The 22,664-nt window shown below is 40.4% G+C and overlaps 1 protein-coding gene across 6 annotated transcripts in view; it reads right to left on the bottom strand.

Moving 5' to 3' along the window:
- The window catches only part of UROC1 (urocanate hydratase 1), a 39,267-nt gene that overhangs the window by 11,283 nt on the left and 5,320 nt on the right, over positions 1 to 22,664 (bottom strand). For 4 of the 6 annotated variants that reach the window (XM_069027524.1, XM_069027525.1, XM_069027529.1 and 1 more), the window contains exons 2-14: positions 19,220 to 19,350; positions 16,535 to 16,628; positions 16,030 to 16,089; positions 13,027 to 13,155; positions 12,301 to 12,362; positions 11,289 to 11,355; positions 10,566 to 10,709; positions 6,792 to 6,880; positions 6,266 to 6,328; positions 5,911 to 6,090; positions 5,294 to 5,391; positions 4,973 to 5,045; positions 3,784 to 3,905 (exon numbers count right to left, since the gene is read on the bottom strand). In XM_069027524.1, coding sequence (XP_068883625.1) covers positions 3,784 to 3,905; positions 4,973 to 5,045; positions 5,294 to 5,391; positions 5,911 to 6,090; positions 6,266 to 6,328; positions 6,792 to 6,880; positions 10,566 to 10,709; positions 11,289 to 11,355; positions 12,301 to 12,362; positions 13,027 to 13,155; positions 16,030 to 16,089; positions 16,535 to 16,628; positions 19,220 to 19,350 — 1,312 coding nt within the window. Of the gene's footprint in view, positions 1 to 3,783; positions 3,906 to 4,972; positions 5,046 to 5,293; positions 5,392 to 5,910; positions 6,091 to 6,265; positions 6,329 to 6,791; positions 6,881 to 10,565; positions 10,710 to 11,288; positions 11,356 to 12,300; positions 12,363 to 13,026; positions 13,156 to 16,029; positions 16,090 to 16,534; positions 16,629 to 18,706; positions 18,828 to 19,219; positions 19,351 to 22,664 lie in introns of those variants that run through there. The other 2 variants (XM_069027527.1, XM_069027528.1) reach the window with 2 other exon arrangements.

The following is a 22,664-nucleotide window of genomic DNA, read 5'->3' on the forward strand; positions in this document are numbered from 1 at the left end:
GATAAAGATATATATATCTAAGACAATTATAGAATAGGTTAACATTCTCCAGCATCTTCTTTTCATTTATATCTGTGTCATTCCATCTCAATCAGCCAAACTAGAAAGGAATAAGAATAAAGATATTTCAAGTTAAAGATAGTGAAATATGGCACATATCAGTCAGATACAGGTAGGTCTCAGCACAATCAGCTGCCTCCAAAGGCACAGCACCATCTGTACCAAGTGACTCACAAAAGGGAGAGGGGGTAAGGAATGAGACAGAAGTGTTGTCTGACTATCCTCATTTAGGGGGTTTTGCAGCTCAGTTGGGGTTACAGTGGCTGAAGAAGTTACTGTCTGTAAGCTCTTTCTCTGTGGGCTAAGCTATGTCACATTACCCTGCCCTGAGAGTCACACTCAGCTGCCAGGGCTCAGCTGGCTGAGCCACAGTGATCTGTTCATGCATTGGAACTTCCAAGTCAATCATCTCTGCAGATGCCAAGACAGCACGTTCTCCATTACTTTCCAGCTCTCACCCTTTTCACCTCAAATTATAATGTACAGATGACATATGTTTCAAAGTCTAACTGGAGAAACTGCATACTGCTAACTTGAAATTGTCCCTGAGAAGAGTGTTCAGACTACTGCTTCTGCACTAGGCAGTATGACAGCACTTATGCAGGGTTAAACTAGAAAAAGGAAAGAGGAACATGTAAGAAACTCATATTGAACCTGTGTTAAACACATTGTTAAAGAGAAATGTAAAATATGGTCATTCCTGCAGAGGCTGGCCTTCCATACCAAGAGCTTTAATGATCCTAAAAAGACCTGTCAGTGCTTGAGGGGTTGGCTCCAAGTGATAGCTTCTAAACTCTGCAATGAGGATTAACATGTCAGCACTTCACTTTGCAGGGAGTGAAAGATGAAACAGCTGCTAATGCTGTCCTAATAGGATTGTGCTGCCACTCAAGCTTTAAGGAAGCAGCCTCTAGAAGGTAATGGGTAGTGTTCACTTAGGTTACTATAGATATGTAATGGGAGTTTATTGGAATTTCTCTAAAAAAACCCAACAAAACCAAAAAAACAGAGGATGGGTTCCTTTCTATCATTTTATAAGTGATATCAGAGAACACTTACCATATTTTATACTTCACAGTGCACAGACTTACAGAAAAGATCTTACTAAGTTCTACAGAACATATCCAGAAGAGAAGCCAGATGAGAATACTGGCTACAAGGACCTATCTCAACACAGCACATCCATCCCTTCCAGCCAGCTCCAATAAACAGTTGGATTTCATCAGTTATCCCTAGGGAAGTGAGGAATCCTCCCTTTTATTTAGTCTGATTTCCTGCAATTCAAAAAACCTCACCATTTTTTTTAGAAAGACTTTAGAGTAACTCCATGTATCTCATTTGCTAAACTGCTGCCTCCACCTTCCCACCCCAACAGGAATGTGAAGTTAGGCAAGCAACTGTATTGCTTCTGGTATTTCATAGACCCTTGTACACATCTAGGGTTTAAAATATACTGGAAAGCATTGTGTACTCAGAGAAATTGTCCCAAGGAACACAGAGACTGGCTCCCTTAGAGGGATTTACATTGTTATGCATCAGCTCAGCCTTCAAAGTACCACACAGGTCCTAAATCCAAGTTACACACCAATCATCAGTGCTGCATCTGCCATGCAAAGGCCATCTTAAAAGCACCAGTACCTTAGAAGTAGAAGCAGATAATAAAACTACAAAAATCATGAATTCTGAAAGAAATTCATCTCCACAAAAGAAGAGTGGTTAACACTGGACTCAAGGACAAGTTGAAAGTTCAGACTTGGAAAGAGAGTTCGGCTCTGCGGAGTTTTCACTCATTCATAGACTTCAAAGGTAGGCTCAGATTTCAGATGTATATGTGTGTGAGGATATCCAGACCCTAAAATTTGGTCCAAACTCAGGCCTCATAGAACGTGGACAGCAAGTGGAATATTCAAGAATATGTATGCATGAATGGCTGCTTATTTTCTGGCCAAATTCTGTTTTCTTTCTCTTTGAATCAAATTCCCACTGTCCTGTCAAATTTAACACCAAATTGAATAGTAGTCTTGCCCTTAAGCCTGTTTTCACCTGTTGGAATTTTTTATATGACTTTTTTTTTTCATTTAAATTATGAATTTACAAGCAATAGTTCAATGCTTTTTGTTTGTGCAAGAGACTTCTCTCCCCAGATTTACATTACATCTATATAAACACCCACACACTCTTGTACACACAGTAACAGATTCATTTCCCAGTCCTGCAATGCAAACCATCCAAAGGTCATACAATGGTTCAGTCCTGAGAGAAGAATTCTGGAGGCTGCTGTACATGGCAGAAAAATGACTGCAGATTTCTGAAGACAGATCCAGCAGTGTAGTAACAGATTTCACCCTCCCTTCAATAAAGCCAAGGGACCAGGTTTAAAAACCTGAACGTTTCAATACCCACAGAGTAGGCACATCTGGGTTATTGCATTACACACAGCTCATGCTCCAGCGCTGTTTCTTGAAAATGACTCCTAAGGAAACATCAGCAGAATAGACAGAACCAAGGACCTTGCAGGGTCAGATCCACTCTACCAATAATTCGCCTCTTGGGAGGAAAAGAAGGCTGGACACCAGCCTTGCATTATAGGAGCACAAGAGTAGTTTTATTCCAAAGGAGAGACATCTGAACATGGTATATCCTTTTCAGAAATACCACCCAGGATACTCCCAGTGCTCATTGTTCCAGAACAAACAGGAGAGCATTCAAAATTTTCACACTTCTATTTGTGTTTCAATGTTTTTCATAAAAAAAGCAACAAATATTTCAATATTACTGGGAAAAAAATTATTATGCTCTCCTTCTCAAAATATGCTTTGGATTTCGGATCCATTTCCTTTTGATCTGGAGGAATTCTTCAGAATTCAAAGATTCTTTTCTTGATTCTGGGAAGCACAAACCTTGGCACTCAAAACAAAAGAGCTGAGGACTTCAGTGCTTGGGGACAGTGACAAGTCCTTGAGCCTGCTGTCTGGTAACTCCAAAGGTAGATAAAGAAAGGGAAAGGGGTAGGGCCTTCCCCTCCAGCCTGGGAGATCAGGATTAATGTTTGCTGACACAAAATTAGCTTTGTCTCAGTTCATAAGCAGGGGATATCAGTAACAGCCCAGTTTCAGGGATGTGGAAGAGTGCAATTCCTAGATCCCAGAGTAGCACACAGAGCCATGCAGGTATTCCAGACTGGTTCCACCAGTCAGTAGAAATAGCTGTCAATCTATTAACAAATGACAAAAGAGATCTCAAAATTGTAATCACAAAAAAATGACACTGGATGGAGCACCACACTCAGGGAACCTGGGTTTCCTGCCACTGATCTCCTTGCTAACCTCTTGAAAGCCTCCCTAGATTTTCATGCCTCATTCACCTATGAGACAAGGGCAAAGAAATTTGACTCCTTAAATTACTCTTGGAAACCTGATGGTGAAAGATACTGATTGCCCTAAAGTTTCAAGGTGACAAAGTTTAAAAACACCTGTAACAAATTAAAAGAAAGGCTCTTAGCCAAAATTGCTTTGGGATCAACATCCATGGTGGTTTTATGTTTTACCTACAGGCTACACTCCTTACAGGGGTTTGGACAACAACAAGACTTCCTGCCTACATGGAACCTGGAAGAGCCTACTTTCCATGTTTTCAGCCAAAAGCTAACACACATTTGAACTCTGGGTTTCCTTTTCTCCCCAAAAGCCCCCCCAGGGAGCAGGGCATGGGATGATGTCTTACCTCCCTGACGTATGGAGTCTTCCAGCACTGACATGGCAATGGAGTCAGTTGTAGCAAGGTCCTGTGGGTCACCTGAGGTACAAACCCAGCGGAATGGCCCAAATCCCAGGGAAAAAATGTCCCTGGGAAGAGAACATGTTTCATTAAGAGATAGTTGAAATTCTTTCCTTATTTATCCTGGCTGCTAGCAGTGCTTTTCTTTCATTAGCTGGAGACGGAAGAATTTGAAACATTTTCAATGAACTAATCTAAACAGAAGCATCAAGGACTATTAATTGAGAAATTAAACAGTGCTGTTTCATGTAGCCATCCACTGGTATATAAAAGTATAGTCAGGCCAGAATTTTGATAGTCATGTTGGACAGTTCAATCAAGTGCATCATCAGATGAATTGCAGTTTTTCTTCTGTTTCATCAAATATACTCTGCATGCTGCCTGGTCTTTGTGTCCTTAACCCAGGCTAACCATGAGCATCTACACTGTCAGACAAGTGCAGGTTCTGACCGAGTGCCCGAGTCCAGACTCATTTGCTGTCCACATTGTTCATGTACAATAGTGAGACACGCTTCACTTGAGGGCCGGAAGAAAAGATCTAATCTGGTTGGGGCCTTACTCTATGTTCAGGCTCTTGTTCACATGGCATAGACAAGCTAGGCATGAGTCAGAGGAAAAATGAGTTATAAATCCAGTCCCTCAACAGATCTCCTGAGCTCAGCTGTTTCTACAAGCAGCATGTACAGTGTGGGTAAGAGGCACAGCTGGTGGCATGGGCAGAAGAGTGTCCTGTTTCCATCATACTTTTAACTTCAGTGCAGATAAAAGGCTTGGATCATTTGGAATTGAGCTCCACTGCTCTGAAGAGGCAAGCTCTCAGCTTTTAGCACCTAGAAGTGAAGTTGCCTCTAGTTACTGCTGGAGTCTGTGACCTGGCTCTTCTTGAGCAGAACTGCTTAAGGAAAATTCATGCAAAGAGAGAATGCAGCTGTTCATGTAAAGGAGTGAAGAGTATTGATTTGACAATGATTTAGCCTACACTAACTCTGGCATAACATAACACCTGTGAGATCAATTTTCTTACTGCTGTTGCTTCCTTTTGATCATTTACAGCGCACTGTCAATTTGCACTAATCTCTGAACAGAGAGAGTCACAAGGTACTAGAGAGCATATTCCCAACTCTGCCCAACATACCCCATGATGTGCTGAACATAGGAAGGATATCGAAATTCTGTTTTATTTGCTCCTTTTTTTGCAACATCAGCACCTATAAAAGAACTTTAAGTCAGTTACTTGATGAAGGAAAACTACAGAATGCAAAACCAGGCTGCACACAAGTTCCTATGAAAGCTGTACCTCAGCCAGGGAGGGTCAGGGGTCTCAAAGAACAAGAGAGAAAGGAAGACTAAAGACTTAGAATTACAGTGGCCAACTCTATCCTACTTAACATACACAGTTGGGAAGATGCATGCAGGATTGTCTTTGTTTCCACCTACAACTCCAGGATCTACTCACCAGCTCTCTGAGCTTCCAAGAGAAAAGCATTGCCATAATCCCAGAAAAACATGCCCTTATCAGCTAGTTTGTTAATAGCAGCCACATGCCTCCTCAGACTGAAATAAAGAAGGAAACAGTTATTCTTGAGGTTGATGAAATACAAAAAAGAATACTATCATTAACTAACCAACAGCATGGGAGTAGGAGGAGACAGTGGGAAGGGAAAGACCCCAGATAAATTCAGACATAAACCCACGAGATATCAATTGAGATGCTTTCAGGCTCTATAGCACCTGTTATCTCCAAATCTTGAAGTGATTTACAGGCATTGAGGAAACTTCACTAAATAGCAAAGAAGTTATGTCACATCTTTCAGCCAAGCAATGCAGCCAGCTCTGGGGATGGAAGCTGATAACAAAAAACAGCATGCACAAAACAGCAGAACAGTTTAAGCAGTTCACAAAGTGAGCAGAGAAAAAACTGAAAATGGCTAAGCACCACTGTTCTGGCCTCTCCCTTGGCCCAAACTGCCCAATTTGCCCTTTCTTTCCCATAGTGGATCATACCCCGGGACTGCATCACTTGCAAAGCAACTAAACTTAAAGGTTAGGGAGATGTATTGTGAAAACCTTTACCTCTCTTGTACCAGGGCCCGGAACTTCCCTGGGCTGGTGGAGAGGAGCTGCTTTCCCTCCTCAAAGCTCAGCTGCACTGGGTAGTAGCCCCCATTGAATGGGTTGTGACAGGAAGTTTGGTCAGACCCCAGGTCGACCAGCAGCTCTCCTGTTGTGTCCAGCTCATACACCAACCTCTCCCTAGGGAAGACAGCAAATGGAACACAAGGATGAAGATCCCCCTTTTGACAGCACTTTTTCATGAGCATCTAGAGTAATATACTCATCACTATATTTAATGTCTCTTCCAAGTTTGGGAATTAATTCCAGATTGACCAAAAAGCCAGAGCATTAATGTACCCATTATACTACTTACCACAGATCTACCACATTCCCATGGTAACCCAAACTGAGAGCAATTTTATTCTTTCTTGCTTCTCTAGAAAATAATAAAAAGATTGGTTGAAGAAAATGCACCTCATTCTGTCTTGAAATGTGCAAATCACACACAGAATCAAACCCAGCAAAAAAAAAGTCTGTATGTTGTTTTCAACACTTATCTTGGAAACAGATCTTTCAGCATTTACATAATTGTTAATCACTGACTCCATGAAGCTTGAGTGATGCTGCAAGTGTAACATTAGTTGTAATTGCTCCATGCATATTCATGAAACTAAATGAAGACACGTTTAACATATACAAATGATGTGAAGCATTGGTAGTCACTAATAGAGACTGCTGCAGCTTGGGAAGTTGGATTTGCATTCCAAAGCAGACCTGGAATAAGAAGAGGTGTCCCTCAACCCTCCTATATGCCAACTACAAGGGTACAGTGCACAAAGATGTGAGGGGGGGGTTTAGGAAGCAGAGACAAACTCCCAGAGTTATGTTTCAAGTCATACCTGAGGCGAGCAATGCAGTGGTCCAGGTTGTTGGAGATTTCCATCAGCCACCCCTGCTTGTGACGTTTCAGAAGTGCTGCTTCATCAACCTAAGAGAAATAGCAGAGATCTTCAAACTCCTGTTTCCTCTATGCACTCATTTTTGCCTTCAATTTTTCAATTACCTTGCAGGAAAAACTAACAAAAAGGTAAAGGCAATAGCCCTACTATTACCTTGAGTTATGCATCTATATAATATAGATATTTTCTATTGTTCAAATATTTATTTTTCACCTCTGATTTTTTTAAGCTTTCTGTTCTCTTTTACTCCAGGCTCAAAGAAAGAAATAGACTTTTTTGATACATCACTTCCCAAAATAGTTTATAAATCAAAATTTATCATTAAAATTGTATAAGAGGTAATATTTTTCTGCAAATTTTAAGTATTCCTATTGTTTCTTTTCATGATCATATTAACAGCCAAAACCTTTCCAATCTATTTTTCAAATGTGGCTATTTTTTAATGAAAATAATATTTTTTCATAATTAAGGAAATATTTTCTTTGTTCAGCCCAGAGAGACATTTCTGCCAGGCTGCCCAAGATGAAGCAGTGGTTTGCAGAATAAAATTAACCCTTGCTTTTGTTCTTGGGCTGCTGGTTGAAAATCTCAACCTAATATGGAAAGGAAAGAGGAAAGCATTTTCCTGTCCCAGCTGCCTAATGCCACGGAAAAATAGCACAGAGCAAAACAAAACTATGTCTTTAATTCCCTCTTGTTTGAACTTTGAAGCTCCAAACAAGCTCAATCCCAAATCTGTACCCTGCTCTGGGCTCAGCTTCTGTGTGTGCCAGTGTGTACGTGCCTAAGAGACAGCTGGATAAAAATATAAACGGATGGACAAACCATGGGGGCTTTGGCACAGATTCCATATTAATGGTCCAATGTACAAGCTTGCACACCATTAATACATTTATAATGAGCTATCAGTGGCATAAGGCAAGTGGCAAAATTAATTTAAACCAATATTCTGTGGTAGCAACAGATTTAAACCCCCCACGATGTGTGTGCATGAGAACACGTAACCTGAATATCTTCTAGTGTTTCATTAAATCATTTTTTTACTTCTCTATAATCTTTCCCCACCATTTTAATTCTTTCTCATTAAGAAAGTACTTATATGTAAATTAAATAAGTTCTGTATTCAGGAGTTGCTTGAACACCAGGAAACCTTTTATTTCCTAATTATTCTTAGCATGAGAAACCATCCATCATTTTCCACATCAGTAATAAAGACTATCCCTCCAAAACCCCAGATTATGATAATAACAGTGTCACTGCCAATGGAATTATTCAATAAAATCAGGTGCCGTGGGGGATAGCTTCTTCTGACATATTTAAATCAGCACAGGAGGAAAAGTATTAAGGGGTCTGTATGAATTATAGGAATTGGGTTCATTTAAATCCCCACATAACACAGATCAGATCTATTTAAATGTTACTACATCCTACATATTTTACTTCAGCTCCCTCTGACATTCTTAGTCTTTCACAGACTTGCTGGCTCAAGAAAACTAGTTTCCTTTGAACCACCTTTTCAAAAATATGCTCATTTTTGGATCAGCATCTCAGTAGTTTAAAAAATTGCATAAAGATGATGAGCTAATGTTGCCTCCAGTGTAACCCCAGAGAGCTCAGTGCAGCTCAGAGGAGATATCTGTCCCTCCACACCATTATTTCATAAAATTACAATCAGCTTCCTGTCAAACAGGAGAGGTAAAAGACTTGCACCACTAATCCCTTCTGCCTGAGCTTTGGAAGCCCTGGCTGACAAAATGATCTCTTGCACAATTCAATGTTATTTGCATAAATGGTTCCTTAAATAAATAATATGTACATATATATAGCTATCCACATGTGCTCCTGAGACTCATTTCCGACAAGGATCATCTCACAGGAGATAAAAACCAGGCGATATTCAGTCTCCTGAACAAAATCATCTGCAGCCGTGGAGATGAAAAGGACAAAGGATGGCTGTGAATGGTTTCCACTGGAATATTTCCTTTGTATTCCAGCATTTGAAAGATCATGATAACAGAAGTCAGAATAATTTATTCATTAATAATTTATTCAATAGTAAATTGAATACATTTATTCCATCTGCAGGGAGTACCTGATGAGATCTCAAATACATGCAAAACCCACATTCTAACAAAACCACCTTTGCACCATTGTAAAACTGATGGAGCCCAAGCCTTTCATGAAAGGCCCGATGTAGCCAGAGCAGTCAGGTTTACTGCACACCACATGGGCAGTCTGACCCACTATGTTTTGAAGTTTAATTTTAACTAAAATAAGTCAGATTGTGATATTCTTTCCACTGCAGTGGGACATGCCCATAGCAGAGGTTTCCCAGCTGTCTATAAATGATTTTAGGTGAGAAGGCCAAGCTCCCACTCCAGTCAGCTCTGACTGGAGCTTAGTTCTCACAAATGCCTCTTCTGCAGAGTAACAAGAGCCCATCGCATGCAGATACTCAGAAGAGCTCATTGCATTTTGGTCAGTCCTGTATCTGCTCAAGAATGTTTCCCCAGTGTATTGAAATCAAAGCCAGCCACAAAGAAAGAAATGCATGGAAAAGTTTAATGTTTCTAAGTAGTCAATATCACTAAAGATTGTCACTACTGTTTTCACAGAATTGCCAAGCAACAATATCTCTTAAAAGTTGTTGCAGTGTTTGTGCAGTCCCTCCTTCCATCTGGTTGCTAGAACAGAATCCTGTGATCAGCATAAGAGCTGAAAAGGGCAGGTACTGGGAGAACTTAATGCTACCTTTTTATATGGAAATGTATTTCACTTGAAATATGCAGGCATGTATACTTTCCCAAATGATGATGTTTCGGATGCTTCATTAGATGATACTTAAGGATATCTGTGGATCCAGTGGATCCTATCATCCACTATTCTAATTGCATGGGCATTAGCAATAACAGAATCACAAATCATTATTAGATTCTCTTAGTTTAGGGGAAGAAATAACTGGGCTATTTTAGCATATTTGGAACAGAGAAACTTTCCACAGGATGAAAGACCCTCTACAAAGATATTCTGTGGGAGAGCTTTGGGAACAGGGAAAAATGGCACTACATAACTTCTCCCCTATCAGCATCTTCTCTCAGCAGAACTTACCTTCATTGCCTAAAAACTGGGATTCTCATAAGTGCTCATGATTAACCTCAGAAGTCAACTTTAAAAGTCCCATTGACTTCAAGGAATCGCAACCTCAACATCACTAGTACAAATCTTGATGAGTGAACCATGCCAACATTTTTAACAAGTACTTCCTATTGCATCTGATAAGGGTACTGGAGGCTTTAAAGGTTAATCAAAGTTAAATAACATAACTAACACCTTCTTAACATGGACTATTTTTGGCATAAGAGAACACAGTTCTCATGGGAATTGCCTGTGGAGGTTACACTTTTTCACACATGAAATGAGGGTAGTTCAAACACTGGGAATGGCTCATCAGACAGCATCGTACTGCATCATTTTTGAAGCAATTATAAGTCCATATTTTTACAGTCTGATCTGGTGAGTAAATGAATAGAGAGTGGAATAGCAGTGAAAAATGCTCAGCAATGGAAAAAAAAAAGGGACAGATCTTAGAAAATAGTATCTTTTCTGAGTTTGGTTTTTCAGGGTTACTTCAGGAACCTGTCAGATCAGAAGAATGAGGGTTCTGACTCAGCAAAAGGAGGAGAGAAGGCAGAACGACAGCAGCACTGCTCTCACCTCTGCAATGATCCCCACACACCCAGCAATGACTGCAGCCTTCGCCTGAGCCCCGCTCATCCCTCCGAGGCCAGAAGTGACAAACACCTTCCCAGACAGGTCCTCTGCCTTCAGGTACCGACGGCCTGCATTGAGCACTGTGAGCTGCACACAACAAACACAGCCATCACCAGCCATCATTTTCACTGGACTCCCTTAAATGTAAAGATCTTCTGTCCCTGTAGCAAACAGACTTTGAAACTCTGGGGTCATCAGCACCATTAAACACTTTAATCCTTTCAGAAGGAAATATGTTACAAAATGATGTTGTGAAACCATCTGTCGTCATTATGCTTATTTCTCTCACCATGGAATAGAATAATCAGTGGTTCCCAACATGCTGCTCTTGCAGTATAGAGGCTTAAGGGTGGCTGCAAAGGACAGCTAAGGAAAACAGCCAAGAAAATGTTTTTATATAACACTTTTGGTCAATTCATACTTCACATATTGTAGCTAAATATGAACTCAGATTGAGACCTTGATTGCAAATCCCTTCAAGTCTGGGTTCTGGATAAGACATATCTAAGTGAAAAGACATTAATTTTTTTATGGAGTGGGCAATGAGAATTTCTTTGGTAGCCAAAAGATCCTCTCACAGCAATCCAAACCACTCCCATCACCAGCCACTGTGGGAGAAAGCCTCCTCCAAAAGGTACTGACAAAGACCTTTCCCCAGTTCCTTACCACGGTCCCATGGACTATTCCCTGAGGCCCAATGTAGCAGTAGCTCCCTGCAGTCATCTGACCATACCTGGGGACAGCAAGCAACACAGTGAGACCACACATTACCCAGGCTGGAGTGGCACTTCCACTTGTGCACTTGTGTTTCCAGTACAACGAAAAAAACCCCTGTGCTTCAATTTGTTGTTGAAGGCCTGCTGTTATCTGTTGATACCTTCCACAGTTATCTAATTCTCAATTCAGAGTTTTATCATTAGCAATGTACCAACATATTTTTGGAGGAGTGTTTAGCTCATTAAATTGAGTTCAAAAATGCATGGATCAAAACCCGAGTGTAAACTTGTCTTGGAATTTAGCACAGTGACTGGGACAAAAGGACATTCTTTTTCACCTCATTGCAATCTCTGTGTCATTGGTTTCCAGTGGCACTTGTGCTTCTTGGACATATAGCCACTTTGGAAGCTTTTAGCCCAAAATGGTTGACCATGTTCATATTAAATTCCCAGAGAAGTGGGACAGCTCTCTGACTGTTTTAATTTATTCTCTCCATGCTACACAAAAGAATAATAAACTTGTGCTCATCAACAGTAGGAGAGTATGTAAAAAATCATTAAAAAAAGATCACTTTCTACTTCAAAGTTTCTCTTAGCGTGAAAGAATGTTTTATAACTTGTGTTTTCCATAGACTGCAAAACAACCCCTGAAAATTAGAACTAGCAAGTGCTTTAAGTGGGTTGTGATTAAGGCTTTAGGCTATTGTTCAGCCAAGCCTCACACATAAACCTAATATTAATTCCTAACAGACCTCAATTACATCCTTATATATGTGGCTGAACATAACTCAAACTCCAAAGTAATTCCATCTAAATGTGCATTAATGCTTTGCAGCATCAGGACTTTATGCAGCACAGTTGAAACCCATCTGCATTAGAAATTTTAACCAGTCACTGCTTGATGTCTGAATTATATTTTAGTTAAACATTTGATATGTTTTAATAGCAAGCTATCTTCTTACATTGTTACACCCAAAGCAAACATCTTCTCATATTCATCTCTGGAGGAATAGTTGGGAACAACCTAAGAAAACAACCAAAATAAAATCCACATAAGCAAATTACAGATTTGACCAGGTCTTTTTAACATCCTAAATTTCTTTAGCTATGGTTACACACAGAAAAACAGTAGAAACTGGGGGAGTATTCCAGGTATTTTAGTTCATGTATTCTAGTATTAGAAAAAAAGATGTCTGGTCTTCCCAGCACTGTGACTGCCACACAGGTTTTAAGGAGAGCAGTTCCCCAGCCACAACACTAACCTGCAGGGGAATAGATATTGAATGGCTCAAAAGACTGGCAATGAACCAGTATTTTCACTTGTCCACCTTACCTTCTGAGCAAAGCAGCCCAGATATCTGAGCCTCTGATTAATAATCGTGTTTGCTTACTGGGGGCTTTTAAATCTTCCAGACTGAGCCTAGCTGAACTGTTTTGGGCAAGAAAGTGTCTCAGACTAAGTCAGAACAGAGGTTTTCTAATAAGGAGAAGGTTGTTTCCTCCATCACTGCTGATCAGCACACATGAGGTGACAGCAGCTGTACTGGAATAAATGCTGCAGAATTTGGATCCCAGATTCTCCTGTGTGGTGTTGTAAATTCAGACAGTATAAATCATATTTTAACTCAGCCACCACATGAAAATGAAAGAGAATAGGAGGAAAAAGAAAACAAGATGCTAATACCTACCATGCCATTGGTAATGATTAAACGAGGAGCCCGCGGGTGGCTGGGGAAGAGTCCCAGGGGATGCCCACTGTACATCACCAGTGTTTGCTCTTCTGTCATCTCTGACAAATAGTGCATTACCAACCAGAACTGAAAGGAAAAGCAAGGAAGAGAGGGAGTTTGTTTGCATCTTACATTTATGGTTTTTTATGAAGCTGCCAAACTTGGAGAATGAAGGCAGCTATAGAGATAACGAGGTGCATTCACATATGGAACAACAGAGCTCTCAACACATTCTTGCTTTTAATAAAGTCCTTTAAGAGATATCACCAGGAAACATAAACCATCAACTAACAAAAGTCTGAATAAGTTCCAGAATCATTTTTCCAATACAAACCCCAGTTATCCTTCACTTTTATAGCCATTCTAGTTTTATCTTGAGATTAACCACTTGGAATTGGCACTTTTCTGACAATCCTTCCAAAGCCAAAAGGCAAAATTTTCCCTATAGAAGTGATTAAATACTCATGCTTATTGTTGATCCTAACCTGAAATTCAGTATCTTCTAGTGCAATAAATGGTTTTGAAAATGTGCACTGTAAAATGAAAAAGGTTTTCTTGTCAAGGAAAAGAAAAATCAGCTTTCATTGTGGACACTGAAGGAAATCCTTGATGTACCCTGGAGTACACAAATATATCTCAGCTTTGTCCGCATAATTCAATAGTTACTCTTGATTAATGCCAAAAAGTACACTTTGACCATTTGAGCCGACTTTAAATTTAACTTTAATCCATCACTGTCTATGACAAAGCTCATTATGCTTCCCAGAATTTTTAGTACTTGTCAACCAGGCCTGTGAGAAACTTCCCCGTGCAAAATTGGATTTCAACAATTACTTGAAACTAAAGTTTCGGTACGGACACAAACAGAACTTTGAGGGGAAAAAAAACCAACCAGAATTGCTCATCAAAGACACAGAAGTATCAGGGACAAATACACATAGGCACTTAATTTCTGTGGTTGTGGCTTTGATCTGAATTAAAAATGGTACAGATTTGAAGCCAGCCCCTTCTAACCCAGCCAATTCCAAGGTGCAAGTTCAGCTGAACAGGAGAGTTAGTCAAGTTACTGTCTTGCTTTTTGCAATTTGGTTTATGAAAAATGTTGAATAATGGAAGTAATGTCATAGGACAGAACAGGTAACTAACTGAACTCCCAACTCCATAGCAGTCTGGGAAAAACATCCTAATAAAAGTAGAAGCCGTAAGATAAATGGATCTTTTTGCATTGAAAGGCATAACTAGCAAGGAGGAAGGAAAAGCCTTTCCTAGCTTAAAAAGCAGCGTCTTTACAGTGTCTGCAGATCTGTAAAGTTAGCTCTGGACATAGTTCTTCCATTTGAAATTATCCAGAAGAAAGCACAGGTCTGCATGGATGATATAAACCAAACAGAACCTTTTCACTATGAGTTTTGCAATGCTAGATTCTTTTTTTTTTTAATGTTGTTTTCAAGCTACAAAAAGAATAAAATGTTCTGTGGTAACTGAATCATTCATGTGATTGCTACTCTAAGTAAACAAAAATAAAAAGGTTTTGTTTATTCTGCAGGTCATAGGACTGGCTCGGATAAGAACAAGAGAAAAGAATATTTCTGACTTTGGCAGCACTTCTGCCTCACCTTGCAGCCCAGCATCTGCCTAAGGAATGTCAGACCAATAAAGGCCACTACATAAACTGCTGGCACTGCTCACCTCAGAAATGCTGTAACACTCACAGCTAACAGACAACAGTTAACTGGCACTTATTAATTAATACACAGAATAAAGAAATGGTGAGCACTGCCATGGTACCTCTCTTTGAAAAAAGTCAGAACAGTTTTGCCTCAAAATCTGCCTAAGGCTTCCATTTAACTTCTAGATTAAATGCACCAGATTAGGAAACTGAAACAAGTTTTCTTTTAACCACCAATGAGAAATCCCAAACTGGGAAGGAACCCCAGGTCATGCTACAGGGAGGAATCCGTTCCTTTCCCCTAATCAGGAACTTCATTCACACATTAGTTTTGCTTGGATTCTTTAAAAAGCAAGAGGCCAGATTCAGGTAAAGCCACAACAAGGTGCATATGTGATTCTTTATTACAGCAGCTGGCTTCTTAGGTCAGCTTTTGCTAATTCCAGCTACAGAATCAGCAATCAAGACTTTCCTAGCCTTCAGGAGTGATGCTGCTCTCCAGGGGGATGTACCTTCCTACCCGTGCTGATTCTGTCCTGCACTGCAAACAGAATTCTAAAGATGTTGCTGGTTCCAAAGGTCTCCTGAAAATGCTTCCCACAAACATTTTGCAGCACTTAGAATAAACGGAGTATATTTATTGACCTTTATTTTTATATAAGAGAACAGAGATTATACAAACACCATTTAAAACATTCTCTGATTTTAGAGAGGCTTTTAACCATCTGCCATTATTCTTAGAAGATAAGGGCTAATGTTCATAGTAAAGTGCACCATGAACTGGCCAGCTAGCCCAAATATTAACAGCTACTCTGATTTACTTGGAAAATGACTCAGAATTGCACATTCTTCAACCAAAGCCCTTTTTTTATTCCACTACTTGTGAAAAATGTTACAAAAGTACACAAACAAAAATGTTACAAAAGTACACAAACAAACAGAGGACATACTTTTTTGTTTCCTGGATTTAGACTCTAAAATTATCTGTGCCAAATATACAGGCACATACATATGCATCAGAGTAAGACAAAGAAAGGTCTTTATATCATCCTACACAGCTTGGTGCGTTTATGGTATCAGGTTTAGTATTTCTGTCTGTGCTCTCCCTACTAAATAAAGCTCTCTCCATCTACGCAGTTCATAACTGAGCATTCCCCTATCCAAACAGGATGTTTTGGAGTATTTTAAGGCAATGACTGCCAAGAATTATCCCAAACTGCCTAAGCAGAATGTGCGTGGGGGAGGGTGAAACTGGCTCTGTGAAACAAGTTGCAAACCCAGCAATGTCCTACCTGTGCCCAGTTGCTGAAGACCTGCCCATTTCCTCCGTAAGTGACAAGCTCCTGAGGAAACTGAAAAAGGCAATTTAATATTAAGGCAAGCACTTTTCTCAAACCTTTTACTGTATCTCTGAGCTATTTTTGCCATCTCAGTAATAAATCTTTTCTAGAGCTTATTGCATCAAAACTCTCTATGTTCTTAAAATCAGAAAGTAACGTTGTAAAAGCGATAAGAACAAAAAATTAATATTATTTTTCAAAATTAAGTGTTTGTTACTATAACACTGTCACTGGGATGAGCTTCCAAAGACACAGGAAGCAGCAGCACTAATTTTTCAACATAAGTTGTAGAAGCAATGTACCAAGAGCTGAGCTCTGTGTTTCAGGCAGCGACCAAGCTCCTGCATACGGTACCTGTATGTCTAAATTTGTCAGTATTTATGTGAGAACACATGCAGGAAGTATCTTGCCAATTTGCTGCTGCCTATGAATCCAGTTTCCTTTTACTGTACCTTACCTGAGCCACAGAGGGATCCAGATTATTCATGATCATCAGCATGATGGCAGCAGCTGATTTGGTCTTGCAAGGGTATTCTCCTATGGGGTACGCTCTGAAAGCAGAGGCACAAAAATTTAAAAGAAACACTAGCTCACAAGAGGAACCAGAACAACACACCCCACAGGAATATCTCTGCATGCCAGGGATACTCAAACTTGTCTGAGTTGCAGGCTTTTATTCAAGAGGGAAGAGTAAAGAAAAAAATGTACAGATATGAAGTTATATATGTACATTAATAGGCAAATCAGGTTTTAACTATTATCAGAATGAACCAAAACCAAGAAATTGCATTCAACTTATCATTTGCTGAATTCTTTACTCACAGTTGATCAATACGGTGGCTCACTGGTTTTCAGCTGCATTTTTGGGGGGGAGATGGTGGAAGTGGCCTCTGCAACACAGCTGCCAGGCCAAGCAGCCAAGTGCTGCAATGCCAAGGAAAACAGCATCGCTGGAAGTTGCCTTCAGGCTCACCCACCCTTGTTATTTAAGATAGTATCTAAGGAAAAAACACTTGGCTCGAGTTTCAGACTCCAAGAAACTCTCAAAAACTGAACTAGTTAGGAGAAATATGGGCCTTTTTACTAAGATGCACTTCATCCACAAGCTGAAAGGTGAAGTATGGGAAACACCCACAAAGTTAGCCCAGCTCAGGTTGCCTGGCACTAATGTCCTTAATGTCACCTGCTGTGATCATCTCATTGTTATCTTCTCCTCCACCATCTGCTTGTGTATCAAATTGCTCTAAAACTTCTACTCTTGGATTTATACTGTAGCTGCTCAGGGCAGGGACAGTTCCTTTGCTGTGTTTGCACAGGATTTAGTACAATTGTGCTGAGGCTTCCAAGGTATGACACCTAAAGGAAGTAGAACCACTGATCAAGAGTTTTACTCCTTCCTTTTCTGTAAGCAACACCACTATTACCAATGCTGAAGATTCCTAAAGAGGGATGGGATTTTTTGGCATGGTTTCTAAATGATCTTCCTTTTATTGGACCACAGATCTTCAATGGCTGGACACTTGCTTTGTGCAGGGAAAGTTACACTGAAAAGGTCAGGCTAAAGAGTGCCACCTACAAAAAAAAAAAGAAAAATTGGACATCCCCTGTCCAGCTCATGAGCCAAGATCTGGAATGAATATTCTACAGATTGAGAAAAAGGGCTCCTCCCATGATCCCATGCACTTTATTCTGGCTTTTTACATCAGTGTACTAAAACAAATGCCTTGTAGTCACTGCCAAACCAGGAGAGAAAAACTTTGAGTTTTTCCACAATGCCTTTTTTATTAGCAATTTCTGCTTTTCTAAACTTGATAAAAGAGGATTTCTGTGGAATGATGTGATTCATCAAGAGGATATATTTACACATAATATTGCTCAGAAGATAAGAAACCCAACTTTCAGGTATCAGCTGAGTGCTCTGGCATAGGAACATGACTGTTAAATGGAGCTGTGGTCCCTGGGATATACAAAACAAAAATCAAATACTCTCAGACTACAGAGATCAAAAGACATTTTCTCATTCTGAGACTGCAATAATCTATTAGAAAGTAATCAGTGAAATGGTCACAAAATAAGAAAAACTTGAAGCTATCAAAGAGTCACGGATGCCAGTGATGGAAACAAGCTGCTGGACTGTCTCATCCAAGCCTACTTAGAAGGTGTCATCATCTGTAGTTTAGTACAGGGCCCTCTGAAGTCTAGCTCTGCAAAGTCTTTCAGATAGTCTTCCACTTGTCCACTCCTTAGCTGAATTTTGTGAGATCTGACCTCAGGCTAATATATGAACAGCATAGTTGTCTCTGGAAGTCAGAGTGCTTTCTATTTGCTTTATTCAGATTTCTGTATGGACATTAACCAGGCCCCTGCTGATGCAAAAAGGAATCAATCAGTCTAAAAAAAGCAGCTAGTCCCTGGCAGCACTCACTAAATCTGTTCTGCTTCACAAACATTAGCCCCAGCAGCCCGAGAATGAAGTGATGGTCCAAGACCAACAGGCACAGACTATTACACACCAGGGTCACATAAAGGTTCCAATGGAAAAAATGTACTGCCTTTCCTTTAAAGCCCAGAAGGCTTCCTCTGCTCCGAGAGCACTAGGAGAGTTGGGATAACCCAACTAGAAACTCACCTGGTCTTACTTCTTGGTTCAGCTGGGACTTGACTGGCAGCAGCTCAGAACTACTGCAAGTTTTCTGTCAAGGTTGTCATTGGAGGTGTCTGAGTAACGACTGGCCCCTAGAAATGAAGCCCTGCCATGGGACAGAGTTTTTGAGATCCCTGTGTGTGGCAGAGCTGGCACTGCCACACACACAGCCTGGCTCAGCCCTTTCCCTGTGCTGACTGAGCTTTCCAGCAGTGAGACTGCCCAGACCCACCACAGCCTATCCAGAAAGGAACACACTGCTTCCCTCCCACTCCCATGGAGCATCCCAAAACATGGAGTGGCCCTCCATGGAAATGAAATCACTGCAATACACAGAACATCCAAATTATCAGATGATTCACTTCGTTAATATGTTATGACAACTTCTACAAGAGGTAAGTTAGGACACAGCAAGGCCACTATTTAAAGGTCAATTCCACGGGTGAGAGCTGGCAAGCAAATGGCAGCCAAATACAACATGAACCATCCAGTCCTTACCTCATCTCAATATCTGGGCAGAATCTGTACATATAGATGTGGCCATACAGCCTGAGTTCTTCAGCAAATTCCAGTGCCAGCTTCTTTTGGATTTCAGGTGGGAAATAGCGCAAGGCATTGCGCAGAGCCAGCTGCCACAAAACAAACACACAAAAAATAAACAAGAGAAAAAAACTAGGTATGAGAGAAATGGAGGTAGGTGGGTCGCCTTGAACTTTAACCAGACTCACCTGGAAGCCTGCCTAAGCTATTACAAGGACAATGCAATTCAAAAGAACAAGCTCATACCAGGGAAACTTAATTTCTGCTTCCCTACTGAAGCATTTCTATCTGGATCTTTCCTTGTAGGCTCAATTGCAGTAAACCTGTAACAAGCCCCTTCCCACCAACGTCCCCAAATCTGCTTGGAGATTTGGTAAGTGGTGCTCAATATTATCAATATCACACAGTGTGGCAGTACAAATGGCTGCAGCCACCCTGACCCCTGAGGATCCAACAGTCACCGAGGTTTAATGCCTCACTCTGTAGTTAGGGTGAGAGCCATAATCCCCCAGTTCAGTTATCTGCATATTTCTGTATCATTGGTTAATATTTTCCCCACCCTGTTTTATGTATAAGTTTGTTAATATTCATTTCCTCTAAATTAATATGTATTAACTCTAGAAAGTTCTGTAGTACTTGACACCCCCCTGGTTCCTTCCCTAAATCCCTCCTTTGTGTTAATCCCATTGGTTCCCTTGCCCTTGTTGTAAACGCATATCGTAATATTGGCTTCTCACAAGTATTAAGGTGAGTGTTATATAATGTTAGAAATGCTTTTGCTGTGTGGATGTAGTTTTCTCTCTTTTTAGCAAGTGTGAGCGAGTAAGAGAACCTCCAAGTGAACAGAGGATGAGGCCTGAGAGCGGCTAATCAACACTGCCCCGAGAACAAAGGGGCCCAAAGCGGCTCTCACCGCTCTGCCCGGGGAGCAAAGAGGCCCAAAACTGCTATCAGCCCTGACTGTCTGGGGAATTAAGAGGCCCACTCTACTGTCAAGTCTCACCTAGCGAGTCCAGGCCCAAGAATCAAAAGAAATAAAACCGCAAGGCAGAAGAATACGCATGCTCTAAAAAGGCAGAACCAAGGATCAGCCATGCAGAACAGCTCCTGGAAAAGTTTGAATATGCATAAAGAATAGACAGTAAAAATGGTATAAAAAGGACTATCCCCAGGCACCCAGCTGTTACCTCTTTGCTTTATTTTAGGTGTCTCTTATTGTCTTTTAATAAAACTTTTAAATTCTCACAGGAGAGTGAACCTCATTTTTCACACCCTCAAACCCGCTTCCTGTCAAGTATCCCATTGGCTGTATCCCTTATCCCCCTGCCTTTCCATCCCCATTATAAAATCCCTGGACACCCTCAGATCTTTGGCTCCCTGTCTCCTCCCCCTGTCGTTTCACCCAAATAAACCTTGTTCAGAAATCCTTATAACTAAGTCACTAAATTCCAAGACACTGAAGATCCTACTGTACTTTCCATTCAAACAGGGATCCTAGCCCACGGTTATGTGACATACTCCCAGATGAAGATGTTCCTGGGCTAAGCTTTATTGAAGATTCCCTCCATTTAGCATCCTAATGTATTGCAGAGGGTGTTGGGTTACATTATTTTATTGATGCTACATGTATCACTTCCAAATTAGCTAAAGTGATTATTAGGCACTCAGCTAAATTCTGCAGATGATTCTACGTGGTTTACACCCCCTATTGCCTTGAAAGACATTAGCCATGGTTTGCAAAGTACAGTATGTCCTTTTGGATGAAAGAATCCATAAATAAATCACTATCTTTAGTAACAGCCTGTTAAGTCATGTCTGTGTAGTCTGTGTTTCATTTGATTAAAACCACAATGAGAACAAAGATTTTGTCATCTTTAAATAGCCAGTTTCATGCAAAGATCTTATAAGTTCCCTGGCAACACCATCCAAAGGACTTTCAGTTGAAAAGATTCACAAATCATACAGAATTCCATATCTTCCTTTGGCTGATTTTTAATGGCTGTGGAAAGGATAGAAAGGGATAAAGTTTGCTTCCGAATCTGACAACAGCTCAGTTTTTGACAGGGCTGAGCAGAGAGTTTGTAACACCTGCCATGAGCAGTTCAGTTGTGGATACAAGTGCCTGCTGAGGGAGTGAAGGGTGGGCTGTAGTGCAGACATCCAGAGAAAAGGCATCTAGAACCATCCAGTGTAATTATCATCCCCAGCCACCCTGGTGAGCAGTGCTGAAAAGCTCCACAAAACTGTCAGCTCGGCAACAAAACTCCTCATTCAACCTGTCCAAGGTCTGGCTCTGATGGTTGGGGCTCTCCAGCCCCTTCATCTGAGCACTCTGGTCCCACATCCCTTGGAACACACTAAAGGAATGATACCTCTAAATCTAAAATTCCTAATACTGAAAGGTTTTTGCTGGCATTCTTGCTCCTGAGCAGGCATTCAGCTTCAAGTCAGTGAGGCTGTGCTGATTGACACCACCTGAGGACCAGACCAGTAAAATCCTACAAATTAGATTTGTCATTCCACACAGAGAATGACAAGGGGGAAAACCTATTTACCAGATGAGAAAATGCAAATTCCATCTTCTAATACCACTTCATTCTCCTCCAGTTAGATAAGCAGTCATTTTTCAAGGGCATGTTATTAATAAATACAAAAATCCCAGCTATACCCACACAATGACAAATACATGGGGATTTCCAAAGTCACTCTCAGAGGTGAGCAGCCATCAGAGCAGGTTCTAGATATAAGAAATTTCTAAAGCAAAAATAAAATCATCTGCACCCCTAAAACAATAAAAATCATGAGGCAAACATTGGTTATTTGGGTGCCTTTGAGAACTACAGAGAACTGTAAAGCTTCCATTGTGGCAAGGATCACCCACAGTCTTCGATCAATATATCATTTATATTAAAATGAAACTGAAGGGCAGATATTTTTCTTCACCATTAAATTCAAGCAAGAAAAATCTGGTTTGATTTTCAAATAAATTCACTTAGACTGAGCCTCTATCCTATTAATATTACACATTATCAGAAGCCTGAATTTTGATGATGCAAACATTAATGAAACATGAACTTGAATGTTACATGGAATGTGGGAAGGGCACCTTGCACAGACAATAGAGATCTTATAAAGGGGACTAAGACTATGGCTTTTTTAGCTTAACTGAATAAAGGTGACATTTGATTGCTGTCTCATGGCAGGATAAATGTCAAAGCAGGAAGAAGCTTCAGGGAAATGCTGGAAAAGGAATAAATAGCTGTGAATTACTTGTAAAAAAAATCGTAGTCTTGAAATTAGAAGAATTTAAATGTAAGAGATTGTGAAACAATCTCTCAATAAAAGAGCTGGAGCGCTCAAAATTGCTTAGATGAAGCCTGACTGCTTTATGGAAGGGCAATGG

The sequence above is a fragment of the Aphelocoma coerulescens genome, chromosome 12 (genome assembly GCF_041296385.1).
Source record: "Aphelocoma coerulescens isolate FSJ_1873_10779 chromosome 12, UR_Acoe_1.0, whole genome shotgun sequence".
NCBI lineage: Eukaryota > Metazoa > Chordata > Aves > Passeriformes > Corvidae > Aphelocoma > Aphelocoma coerulescens.